Source organism: Tiliqua scincoides, chromosome 1, assembly GCF_035046505.1.
Source record: "Tiliqua scincoides isolate rTilSci1 chromosome 1, rTilSci1.hap2, whole genome shotgun sequence".
Lineage (NCBI taxonomy): Eukaryota > Metazoa > Chordata > Lepidosauria > Squamata > Scincidae > Tiliqua > Tiliqua scincoides.
Window position 1 is genome coordinate 127,378,787 of NC_089821.1, and position 13,219 is coordinate 127,392,005.

At 43.4% G+C, this 13,219-nt stretch overlaps 1 protein-coding gene across 1 annotated transcript in view; it reads left to right on the top strand.

Moving 5' to 3' along the window:
- The window catches only part of CPS1 (carbamoyl-phosphate synthase 1), a 169,712-nt gene that overhangs the window by 101,283 nt on the left and 55,210 nt on the right, over positions 1 to 13,219 (top strand). The window contains exon 22 of the mRNA XM_066622052.1: positions 11,872 to 12,013. Coding sequence (XP_066478149.1) covers positions 11,872 to 12,013 — 142 coding nt within the window. The remainder of the gene's footprint in view (positions 1 to 11,871; positions 12,014 to 13,219) is intronic.

A 13,219-nucleotide genomic window follows, 5' to 3' on the forward strand; every position in this document is an offset into this window, starting at 1 on the left:
TCGTCTTATTTTCTCTCAACACTCCTTTACGTATTCCTCTTTGCTCTTTAACTTGATGCATAGCTGATGCCCAAAGAGCAAGATGATGAATCGGGGAGATGGAAAGAAAGGGGGGGAAGCGCTCATAAGCTGTTGATGACCATTCACCTATCTATCTCAGAAACCTGTCATGGCTTCCCTGTGCATTATAGTTTGGCAAGATTTCTCACAAGGCCTATCCAACTTTCCAGAGTTGTTGCAGCTGAAATGCAGTGCTGGGATAAAAGAACAAACGTTTCCTTACCTTGAGGAAACCTCCATGACGACCCCTCCGCTGTGGGCTGTAGTGCACACCCTGTTGGCACAGCTGCCATCAGTCCTGGAAAGCTGGGTAGGATTTGGCCCTTAGTGGCAGGAGGTCTGGTCTAGAGGGTAGAGCCTCCGTCTGCCTGAAGATAACATCCACAAGGTCGCCAGTTCGAGGCCACCGGCACCGTGCGACCTTGAAGCAGCTGACAAGCTGAAGCCGAGCAATTCCATCTGCTCTGAGTGTGGGAGGATGGAGGCCAGAATGTGAAGCCAGATCGGAATGAAACACCTGAGTGTAGTGGTTCTTGAAAGAAAGAACCTTCTTTCAATTGTAAAAATCCCTATTTAATAAGGGATTTAAATAAGCCTGCCTATGTAAACCGCCTTGAATAAAGTCTTGAATAAAGACCAAGAAAGGCGGTCTATAAATACCTGTTATTATTATTATTTATTATTAGTGGCCCTGTCGCTTCAGAACTATAACTGTCAGGGTTTCTTAAGTCTGTAACACTAGTGGAAGTCTGTACTGTGGATGTGCCCTGTATGTCCAAGTCCTTACATCCTTACAGTCATATAATCATTGGTGGTATTTGGTTATGCATGTGGAAGCCTAGGCAGGATTCTTTCTTGCCATTGCTATCCTAAATAGAGAACGTGGGTTTTACCATCTGATGGCTTGCCTGTTTTTTGCATTGCAGTGCCTCCTCCCTTGCTGCTAATAACTTTGTAGAGCCCTTCAGCTAGCAGGCACACTCAGCTGCATACTATAGAGAGTGGTTTCCAAAGGCATGTTAGTTTAGTTTACTCATGAGCTGGATAGATCAGATGAAAGCTAGTCGAGCAGAAGAGAGGACCGTGCCGAAGCGTTTTGGTTCCCCCGGTAATTGCGATGCTGCAGGCGTTCCTTGACTCAGTTAATAGATTTCCCCAGTTTCTCTGAGCCAGGTGAAAATTTCCTCATTAAGGGGAATTTATTCCATTTCCTTTTATCATTTATTATTGAAGAAGTGTGAGTGGATGGAGTTTCAGAGATGACAGGAGAGAATTTTAAACAAAACAAAACAAAACAAAAATCCGCACTGGAAGTTGAAAACAGGGAGGGAGAGTGTGTAGAGCGAATAGCTTGTTTTGTTTATAAACAGGAAAACACGGGAGACTTCATTTTGTTAGGAAGTAAGCGGCACTGCCTAACCATTAAATGATTATGGCAGTGCGTAAAAAGGGTTGATTGTCTAGCTTGAAGACAATTTCTCTCCCACTCTAAAACTTCAAACTGTCATTTTGTGGATGCAAATATTGGGGGTAGAACAGTATAAAAGATGTTAATCAGTGCCTCTTAGAATTTCAATGTGCTAAATTTAGTTACAGGATGGAATTAAGGGAGTGTAACCTTATAAGGATTTTTGAAGGGTATGTGCATGTTTGAAATTAAGGGGTAGTGCAGTGTTTCTCAAACTGTGGGTTGGCACCCACTAGGTGGGTCATGAGCCAATTTCAGGTGGGTCCCCATTCATTTCAATATTTTATCATTACTATATTACTATGATATGTGAACACATTTGGGGAAATGTGGCACATCTATACTTTTAAAAGGCTGCTATGTATATGCTTTTAACAATGATAGTAAATGGGACTTACTCCTGGGTAAGTGTGGGTAGGATTCCAGCCTAGGCCACACACACACACACACACACACACACACAGAGAGAGAGAGAGAGAGAGAGAGAGAGAGAGAGAGAGAGAGAAACTGGAAGGTATATATTTTTTTTCTTTCAGCAAACCTAGTTGACCTGCCTGTACCTCAGCGAAGCCTTAGCTCAGAGAGCAACACTGGGAAGGGCTGTAGCTCAGTGGCAGAATGCATGCTTTACATGCAGAAAGATCCATGTTTTAATCCATGACATTTCCCAGGAGAAATATCAAAGGCTGCAAAAAACCCCTGGCTGAGACCCTGGAGCATCCTGTGAGCAAAAGTAGACAATTCTGAGCTGGATCTGATTCAATAAGTCAGCTTCATCGGTTCAGTGCTCCAGTTGTGAAAATGGGTACAATGCTACCTTTCTATGAATGTCCTTGAGACTTATACCAACAAGATGCATGAAACTACTCGTAGAATGAGATCAAAGAAGTAAGATTGCACAGAAACTCTAGCCCTGTTTCCCCAACATATTCAAGGTGAGTGAATGCACGTAGAGAGGGGTGACCTCTCTTGAATAACTGCATGGCATATTCGTGGATAAAGTTGCATGCATACAGACACCATTGTTCAGCTGAACATGTGTAGATTTTTAGGGGATGGAGGGTTGTCATGCTGTTCAGCTCTGCCCTGTACTTACATTCATTCACTCTGGATATGTTGTGAGACCAGGACTCATGTGAATGCTGACATTTCATGTCATTGTATGTATACCTGTGATAAAGTTCAGTGCTAGCATGACCCAATAGCTGGATCCAGAAGATCTGTCTCAGTTTAACTGACCTATTGAATAGCAAGTTAACAAATCTATTAAAAAAAATAAAAGCCAATTTCATCCACAATATTGTTGTGAGATGAGAACCTTTATTTGCCCTATGTTTCAGAGATAGAAGCATGCTGTAAAATTGTATTATTCAATTTTCAATTCAATTGTAATATAGAGAAATTTACAGAGAATTTAGAGAAATATAGAGAATACAATTCAATTGTAATATAGAGAAATATAGAGAAAGGTGAACAGGGGACTTTTCTCCTTAATTATGGATGTGTCTCTTCTTTGTGGGTAAAGTATATGTGTTGGGTACTACACTCTGTTGTCCAAATTCTGGACTCCCTAGCAGGGGCTTAAGTACTGGGGTGTGTATTCTGTGATTGGCTGCTGGGTTTAGTCTGTATCTTATAAGCAGAGTGGACAGGGGAAGTTGGAAATGTTCAACTCTGCATTGTTTTCTATGAGTATATTTGGATTTGCACTAACTCTGAAGTTAGTGTAACTTTAGGCCATTGTTTAGGGCAGGGGTGCCCTGGCCCACGACTGCCTCCTGCGACTGCCAGACCTAAGCTGCGGATCAAGTTAGAGCAAGGCCTTTTATAGTCTCCATGTGTTTTCTGCTTTTCCCTGGGCATTATTTTAACCCCTCCCTCCATTGTCTTTGAACAACTTATGTCTCCATGTGTTTCTGGCTTGCTCTGTATGTTTTCAGTTTGCAAGAGGTATGCAGCAAACAATTCATAGTTCTCATGTGGTTCTACATGCCTGTATTATAGTTTTCATGTGTATTATAAATAAGCTCAGTAAAATTCATTCATTCATATAAGTTCCATCTCTATTGTATTCATTTATGTAAATTTATTCAAATTTGAAATGTAAATTAATTCTTTTTTCCCAGCCCCTGACACGGTGTCAGAGAGATGATGTGGCCCTCCTGCCAAAATGTTTGCCCACCCCTGGTTGACATAAGTCTTCTCCTCCTGGTTCTGCCTGGAACATTCCCTCTTCATGATGAATTTTTGGCCTTTATTTTAACTTTTGGCCTTTACTTTAACTAACATTTTTCAGGATGTTTTGACTTAGGAGGGCTTACACCATATCCTATGTTTCTCCATACTTTTTTAAAAAGTATAGGATTGTCCCCTTAGTTTGTCAAGGAATTTTCTCTTTCTCATGGTCTGAATATGAATTTACACTGTCTAAGTGAGAATCATTGAAGTCCCCGCTACTACAACATTTTCTTCTTCAGGTGCCTTTCTGACTTCTTTCTCCAAGTGAAGAGCACCCTTAGCAGTTTGATGAGGAAGGTGATTAACATGTCCGCTGTTCTAAGTTACTAACCCTTCCTGATTGCTAGTGATGGCAATTGCTGTTGGGCCTTATATACTCTTTGTTCTCTCTGTTATTCCTTTGCAAGACAATGCTACTGTTTAAAGTTCTGTGATAAGGTGAATAATGAGTTATGCTTTCACAATAAGCATTAGGCATCTATTATCCACTAAAAATCAAATATAAAATGACCTAAATTTTATTTTTACTAAAATGATCAATTTTGATTAAAATCAGAATAATCCAAAATAATAATTAGAATCCGATCCTAGATAAGTTTACTCTGAAATAATTTAATGAGTTCAGTACGATTTGCTTCTTTCTAAGTGTTCATAATTCTGAAGCTGAAGCTTAAATACTTTGGTCATCTCATGAGAAGGGAGGACTCTTTAGAAAAGACCCAGATGCTGGGAAAAATTGAAGGCAAAAGGAGAAGGGGACAGCAGAGGATGAGATGGTTAGATAGTGCCACAGAGGCAATGAACATGAATTTGGACAAACTCCAGAAGTTAGTGGTAGACGGGGGGGGGGGGGGCTGGTGTGTTGTTGTCCATGGGGTCATGAAGAGTCGAACACGACTTAATGACTGAACAACAACAAAGTGTTCATAAAATTATGGATCTTCTAACTCCCTATTTAGTAATGCAAGAGGTTCTCTGAACTCTACTTGTTTAACAGAGACAGTACCAGTGTTCTCACTCTGTGTAGGCATAGTGCTAGCCATTGATAACTAAGGACCCAATCCTATCCAATTTTCCGGCTCTCTTGTAGCCACAATGCAGCCTCAAGGTAAAGGAACAAATGTTTCCATACCTTAAGGAGGCCTCTATGCCTGTCTCGCCACCACAGGATGCAGTGCATGCCCCATTGGCACAGCTGCACCGGCACTGCAAAATTGGATAGGATTGGGCCCTAGACTCTCTGTGAGCCTTGGTATATAAAGCAGAAATATTCTTGTGGTTTTTTTACCCCCAGCAACCATGAGGGCTGCAGTTTGGCTTATTTTAGGACGCAATGCCAAGATTTTGGCATATGAATCAGATTAAATAACAGGTCCATTTGGACAGGTGGCCTTTTCAATCTTCAGAAAAATATATTTTTAAGATGTATGAATGTGCTTTCAACACACTGCTTTTGCCACAGATGTACACCTTTGCCAAATTTCCCATAGGGGAGAAAATACTGTGAGTCCATTGGCAAATATTTTCGAAATATGCATTTTCCTGCAAATCCCTGAGGGTAACTTGGGATTTAAATATATAATTTACAGGAAGGCAAGAGCCTACATTATCTTAATCCTTTTAATGTGGGTTTGTGCTTATTGATTATCAGAGGTCTGTCCCTATCTAGGCATTCTGTATGATATAGAAACCTGTCTCTTGCTAACCTTGCCAGCTCTAACTCGTATTCAGCAGACTGCAGCCTTTGTTTCTTTTGCAGCTCATTGTCCATCAAGCAAGTGGATGCACTGTTTTAATTGTACACTTCATTTAAAGATGTGAATTCACACGGAAGGGTGGGATAAATTGCCATTGACTCAGGGCCAACGTACACATTTAGATAAATTGTATGGTATAGCATTTCTGTGGCTGTTATATTTGAAATGGCTGGTGAGGAGATTATACAGTTGAATGATTATACAGTAGAATGCCTTCTCATACAAAGTTCCTTGTCCCTGGAAAACTGGCAGCTCTGGGAAAGAGTTTTAGTCTAATCTTCTCCCTGATATGCTAGTTTTAGAGAACTGTGTTAAAGCTCTCTCTAATGGGCTTGTTTGTTACATGCAAGGAACTTCCTTAATTGGGGGAGCATTCAGAAGTATGACCCATTCCCCACCTGCAGCCTGAAGCAGAACCGTCCCAAGTTAAGACCACCTGATTCTTCATAATAATTGAGTGCCTAAAGCCATTCATGAGAGTGAAAGTCCAAACTGAATTGTTAACACAGGTCCCCTCAGTCCAACTAGACATGTATCTGCTGCTTCCTGAACCGACTGCATCTAGTTTCCTATGATGGTCTTCAAATACAAGTGCTGATTGGGCCTCACCCTGCTTGACCTTTAAGATCAAGGTTTCCTTTCAAGACTGGTTAGGGCAGCATGCTCCAATGACAGCAAGATAGCCCATGGTGCTCTTGCAAAGGATTGAGATGCCCTTGCCTCTGGATTCGTAGAGCAAAGCCATCCATCCTTTTCTCCCTCCATCTTTCTGTCATGTTCACTAAAATGCAGCTTTTTCAGATTTTAAGAACCATGATCATCGAGTTAACGTTCCTTTGTTTTATTCAGAACGTTTCCCTAAACTGTATTTACTGTTTTGAAGCTCCCTGAAAGCACACATATTTTTAAAAATTTCAAATGCACAAGGAACAAAATTCAAAGAACCTGCATTAGGAAAAGTGTGTTATTGGTTAATCATTTCCTCCTGCCTAATTCAGAGCTTGCTTGCGCATAAAATATTGATTTATTAGACAAGCTAAGCAAAGATGCTCTTAACAAGGAGAACGGAAAGTAGAGGAGCTAGAAATATACGCAGGCTTCTTTGTGATCTGGCTAATGGGCAGCTCCAAAGAAAGTGGCTTTGAAACGGAGAGGCAGGAGGTTTATCAGGGTGATGGGTAGAGGCAAGAGAAGAAACAGAAGTGTCTGGCAGGTGCTTAGTACAGAAGGAGGAAGAGGGCCGCAGGAGATGAAAAATACATAAGGTGGGTTGGGAAGCAGCAGTTGGTTCAGCAGAGAGAGGCCACAGATGGCAAAAGAGCAAGACGGTGAAATGACAGACCAACATTTAAATTGACAAGATGCCGAGAACAAAAATACAGGAGGCCTAGAAAATACTGGCAGCTGTTGGCTTGCATGGCGAACAAACCATATAGAGCAGTGGATTCTAGTCATTCATCTGTGAATTGATGACAATTGTGGCCATGCTGAGTGAGGGATACCTCTTTTTAGCCAGTGGTGTGTGAAGGGGATGGCAAGTGATGCCCCCCCCCAGGGCTTTCTGGATGGTTCCTGAGCTCTCTACAGGGAAGGTGCTCAGCAGTTGCCACTCAAGGTGGCAAGTGGAACTAGGATTGTCCCATCCATCCTCCCTCGCTTCCATTTGGCTTTGAAATGGAGCCATTCTGAAAGCAGGGGACGTTTCAGGCACAGGTGCTGGGGTATTGTGGTCACGCGGGGGCGGGTTGAGGTTGCCACATCACTGCTTCACCCTGCCCGAGGTGTCATTAGGCCTCAGCACCCTTCTGCTTTTAGCAATGTGTATGTTTTTTTACTGGAAAGTTGGCATTAAGTTTTTAACCTCTGTAAGAAGCACAAAAGAAACGAGTGAAACTTCTCAGTTTTGAAAGGGCAGAGGTAGGAATTGATTGATGTAAGAAACCTAGGGCATGACCTAGCTAAAATTAAATGCATCTACATTCCATAGATTTCAAGTGGGACAGAGTTAATAACCCCTTAATATTGAATTCATTCATACCCCTTCTTACTTCCCAGCATATTTCACATCAGATTCCTTAGCTGGCTGACAGTCACACAATAGCTTTCTCGTGGGGTTCTGCAGCCAAGGAAACAGCCTTGCCTGCTTGGTGAATTCAAATGGCTGTTGGCTAATCAGAGCTTGAAATCTACCAATTATTTCAGCCACAAAGGACAAGAAGGGGGAAGTCAGCCTTGCCTGTTGCAATATGCTGCTTCCCTGTAATTAAGCTTCATCCTCCAGATACCTTCTGCAGTTCACACAGGCCCATTTTGTACAATAGCCAACAGCCAAAGTTGCAAATGGTCTGGTGGTAGGAGGGGACCAAAGAGATAGCATGAGTTCAGACAAGAGAGCCAGGCCTCAAGGATTCAAGAATTTATGCAGATACCAAAAGTCAGGACCATAGACGGTTCCAAGGGCCCCCATAAACCAGACCAGAGAGATAACAGGCAGATCCAGGCCTTGACTTCAGCTAAGGCAGTTATTCTGTGAGAAAATGCATTTTTGAGTTTCAGCCCTTGTGGGATTTGCAACCTCACGTTCACTGCAATCTGGGGGTTTCTTCATGGCAAAAGCCAAGCTACTGCCAATCATCCTTGAGCAGACCTCCTTTGTCTGTATGTATCCAAACAGGCTATAGCAGTGGTTCTCACCCTTTTTAGCCCAGGACCCTCTTCTGAGAATGACAATTTGTCTGGGACCCACCGGAAATGATGTCATCAACCTGGAAGTTATGTCTAGCCGGAAATGACATCATCAAACAGGAATTGACATCGCTATGATGTCAGAGCTTGAAGTGATGTCATCAAGCAGGAAGTCCTTGCCTAGGAACTCAAACTATAAATGACAAGTGAAAGCATTCCAGCTCAGAAGCTTCTTCCCATTCTCCCTGCCCTCACTACTATTGCTATCAAGCAAAAAGAATAAAAATAAAACAACATCTGGAACAAAATATTTGTGTATTTACTACTGTTTTTATTTCCATCTTTATTTACAAAATGTCTAGCTACTTAAACTGCTTTGTAAACTTTTTGTTGAAAAGCAGTATATAAATACTGTTATTAATAATACTACTTCTTGTATTACGCTTGAAACTAACACTGATGTGGATGTTGATACTGTGCTCAGTACTGGTCAGAAGCAAGTGCACCCTACTCGTGCAACTCAATACAAGAAGTAGCTTGAGCTTTTGTAAATAAAGGAAATAAGAACAGTAATATCCCCCTCAGAAGGAAGATAAGGAGAAACATCTCCCCTCACCTCACCCTCTCAGCTGCTCGCCTAAGCATGCCTACTCAGAATTAACTCCCATTATTGGCAATGGGGTTTACTCCCAGGTAAGCAATGGGGCTTACTCCCCCATATGGCAGGCTTGTCCCCCTCCCCCCCTCTTAGCTGCTCTCTTGGCAGCCAGGCAACCGGGGATCCCCTCTCACCCCAGCAAAGATGTAAAGAGAGGGCATGCTAGCCAGGGCAGGAAAGGATCACGGCTTCCAGAGAGGGAGAGATGATGCAGAAGAGCCCTAGAAGAAGTGCTGGAAGAGAGGGAGCAGCAGTACCATAAGGGGTGCAATCGGCAGGGGGGTAGCGGTGGTGATGCTGCTTTCAAGGCAGGCTCACAAGAGGTGAGATCATGTGGGTCTGCCCCAGTCCAGCTGGGGGGGGGGAGAAGCTGCTCTGTCTTGCAACCCCGAGGCAGCCCATCCCGTCCAGGTAGCTGAGCTGACAGATGTTGGTAGGGAGAAGCCTGGCTGGCTCTTCCAAGTCTCTCCCTGTCCTTCTTTGCCCACACGCCGCGATTTGCCCCCCCCAGAAGCCTCCGAGTGCAGAGGAAGGTCCAGCTGGAAGGCAGCAGTACGCTGCTTTTTTTGTGCATGTGCAAGCTGCTCTTAGTTACTTTGCAATGCTGGGAAGTTTAAAATGGTGACGCCGAGGCTTTGCCCACTTCCAAAATGGCGCCACCCAGGTCTTTTGCCATCTTCCAAGATGGCGGCTGCCAGCTTCTCGCGACCCACCAGAAATTGCATCACGACCTACAGTTTAAGAACCACTGGGCTATAGCATTTGCCTGCCAAAAGGGGTGGGAGCATCCTCCAATGGTTTGCTCTTCTGAAGGCAGTAAACCTCCTGCTCTTGTTAGTAACCATAGTTTCACATGTTCTTTTTCTCTGCCAGCATGCAAGGGGGGTGACTCATTCCAAGATCCTCTGAGAAATCCTCTGAATCCAAGCAATGCTGCATGCCCGAGTCCTCTCACCATAGAAGGACTGATGACACTAAACTATGCAGCTGCACAGCTTGAAACTGAGCAGAAGTTGGTGATGATGTGTGATGTCATTGCCCAACGTCTGCCCCACTGCTGCACAGTAGGAATTGTTAGAGGGAGCAGTGACAGCTGAGTTCAATTCCTGCAGGTTTTCAGACAAAGGACATCCTGGATCAGCATCCAGGATGCTGGATGCTAACTTTGTCTCCCCTTTGGCCTCATCTGCCAATCACAGTGTCTCTAGTTCTGAAGTCTGGAAGGGGTGATGCTTTGTGAGCCTTGTGACCATACATTCAATCTGACTTAATCCTGTGGGCAGAAATTGCATTGCATATGTTACTAGCAGTAGTGAGAGAAGAACCACATGCTTTTGGTGCCCATCCCATTTGGGGTGGGGGGAGTGTGGAGCTGTCACAGTGGATGGTATTACAGATACCTTCTGTCCTCTAAAGCCAGAAGATTAAAAAAAGAGAAGAAAACATGTTCACAGAGCTTCCACTTACCACCTTTCCAGTTTCCTTACTGGTGTCTTTGTTCTTGTTGGTTTCTCAGTCATCAACATCAGTAGCCACTTCCACTCTCAATAGCCTCCCTCCTCAACCCTTCCCCTATATCTTCCCTTGGGTAAGCAAAATTATCTAGTCATCAGAGTAAGTATTCTGTGACTTTTGCCATAACCCACTCATCATTTATATTGGTTCCTATGGGAAAAGTACTTTTAATTTATGTGTTTTTATTATATGCACAGAATTCCAATAACTGAACCCTGGTATAAATTGAGTGGTGTCTGTACAAGAATAATATAATAATAGCAGCCAGAGAGAGAGAGAGAGAGAGAGAGAGAGAGAGAGAGAGAGAGAGAGAGAGAGAGAGAGAGAGACTAAACTAAATACAATCATAAAAACATGACAAAAAATCTAAGTCTTCAAGGAGTGCCGGAAGGACAGAAAGCTTTTGGAGATGGGTGGTATAATTTTGTAGTTAATTACTTCTTATACACTCAGTTATAACTAGTTTGCCAAGATAAATTTTATTATAGGTCTTTTGGCAAAGGTGGATCTTTTTGTATCCCAGGTAAGTGCATCCAGTTTTGATATCTCACATTTCCTCTAAGGAACATTCAACAATATTTTTACTTCACAACAGATTATGAGGTAAGTTGGCCTAACAATGGTGTCTTGTGCCACCTAGACTTCAAAGCTGAGGGCAGGATTTTGACAATGTCTTTCTGTGCCCAAACTCATAAGAACATAAGAACAGCCTCACTGGATCAGGCCATAGGCCCATCTAGTCCAGCTTCCTGTATCCCACAGCGGCCCACCAAATGCCCCAGGGAGCACACCAGATAACAAGAGACCTGCATCCTGGTGCCCTCCCTAGCATCTGGCATTCTGACATAGCCCATTTCTAAAATCAGGAGGTTGCACATACACATCATGGCTTATAACCCATAATGGATTTTTCCTCCAGAAACTTGTCCAATCCCGTTTTAAAGGCATCCAGGCCAGATGCCATCACCACATCCTGTGGCAAGGAGTTCCACAGACCGACCACATGCTGAGTAAAGAAATATTTTCTTTTGTCTGTCCTAACTCTCCCAACACTCAATTTTAGTGGATGTCCCTTGGTTCTGGTGTTATGTGAGAGTGTAAAGAGCATCTCCCTATCCACTCTGTCCATCCCCTGCATAATTTTGTATGTCTCAATCATGTCCCCCCTCAGGTATCTCTTTTCTAAGCTGAAGAGGCCCAAACGTCTTAGCCTTTCCTCATAAGGAAGGTGCCCCAGCCCAGTAATCATCTTAGTCACTCTCTTTTGCACCTTTTCCATTTCCACTATGTCTTTTTTGAGATGTGGCGACCAGAACTGGACACAATACTCCAGGTGTGGCCTTACCATAGATTTGTACAACGGCATTATAATGTTACCCATTTTGTTCTCAATAGCTCCAGCACCTCTTTCCCCCTTGAGGTCAAACAATATCTGTGACGAACATGAAGGATGCAGTGTCTGTAACACATTGTTTTTATGTTCATTCCAGTGAGTCCATTTCAGAAGAAAGCCTCCGGAGAGCCAAGCAGATTGGTTTTTCAGATAAACAGATTGGGAAGTGTCTAGGAGTGACTGAAGCACAGAGCAGGGAACTGAGACTCAAGAAGAACATAACCCCTTGGGTGAAACAGGTATAACTATAAGCAGGTTTGTAACCTACTGCTACCAGGTTGGTCTTGTATTGGTTTCATGTTTCAAAAGAGGTAAAAGAGATCTATTTCATAAGCATAGAATAAATCTTGAGGGATAGGAAGTGACACTGTTCCCATTTTACAGAAGAAAATTTGAAATCCTGACTACATAGTGTGCTCATCACATGAAAAGGAGCCCCATGTGTAAAGCCGACTCTGTGTAAAGTTGGAAATCCTTGAGGCAGGGGGAAAAAGGCTAAAGGATATCATAGAGTCCATTTTTTTCTCCATCCATTGTTTATCTATGCTTAATTTTATTTCTACCTGCGGGATTAATTTTCCCCATGTGGGGAGGAGAAGGGATATTTTTTTGCTAGGGGATCACAAGACAAGCAGAGATAAAAACAGTGGAGAAATGGAGAAAAGTGCCCTAAGGTCCTCCTTCCCTCTGTGCTTCTCTTATGCCAAGACCAACTCCAGTATTCTCTACCTGTCCCAAGGGGAACCTTAGAATTTTTACCATTCTGAAACTGACTAATATGGGCTGTTTTTTCCAGGCTAAGTGAAATTTCTGAACTTTTGTTCCCTTGCCTTGTGTAGTGCCCCAGTCTGCTCAATGGTGCTACTTCACAGTGGTGGGAGGGCAGTCCGAGTAGCCCGTGTAACACTGGCAGAGCCAGGATGGGGTTAGGATCTGGTGGAGGCCTGCTCTGCCTTTCCTTCCCCCTCCCAGGCCTGTCTCACCACACATTCTACCATCCTCAGCCAGGAAACACTCCCTTCCTGCCTCTGGACTGCCCTCCTGCCACCCTCCCCTCTTACCTTTGCTGTCTGGTGCAAACTTTCCCTTCCCTGGTGGCTGTCAGACAAGATGTGGCCCCTCAAGATGACACAGCCCTTCCACTGGAGTCACTCACTGGATGTCGAGAAGCACTTTACGGCATTTTATGACACCCAGTGCCAGCACTGCAGTTGTAGCCCTGGCACTCACAGCCCATAGGATTGGGCTCTGGGTCTCAACAAAGCAAGCCAACCGTTATACTATTCTTTCTTCCAAAATGTCCCCTATACTCAAGAATTACTGACCTTTTGCACTCACACACACTCTTGTATAAATGCATACAAGAAAGACCTACCTCTCCATATTTGCAGGTGTCTGTGGAACAAACTATTTCCTCAGTCTCCATTTTGAGCCGGGAAGTATAA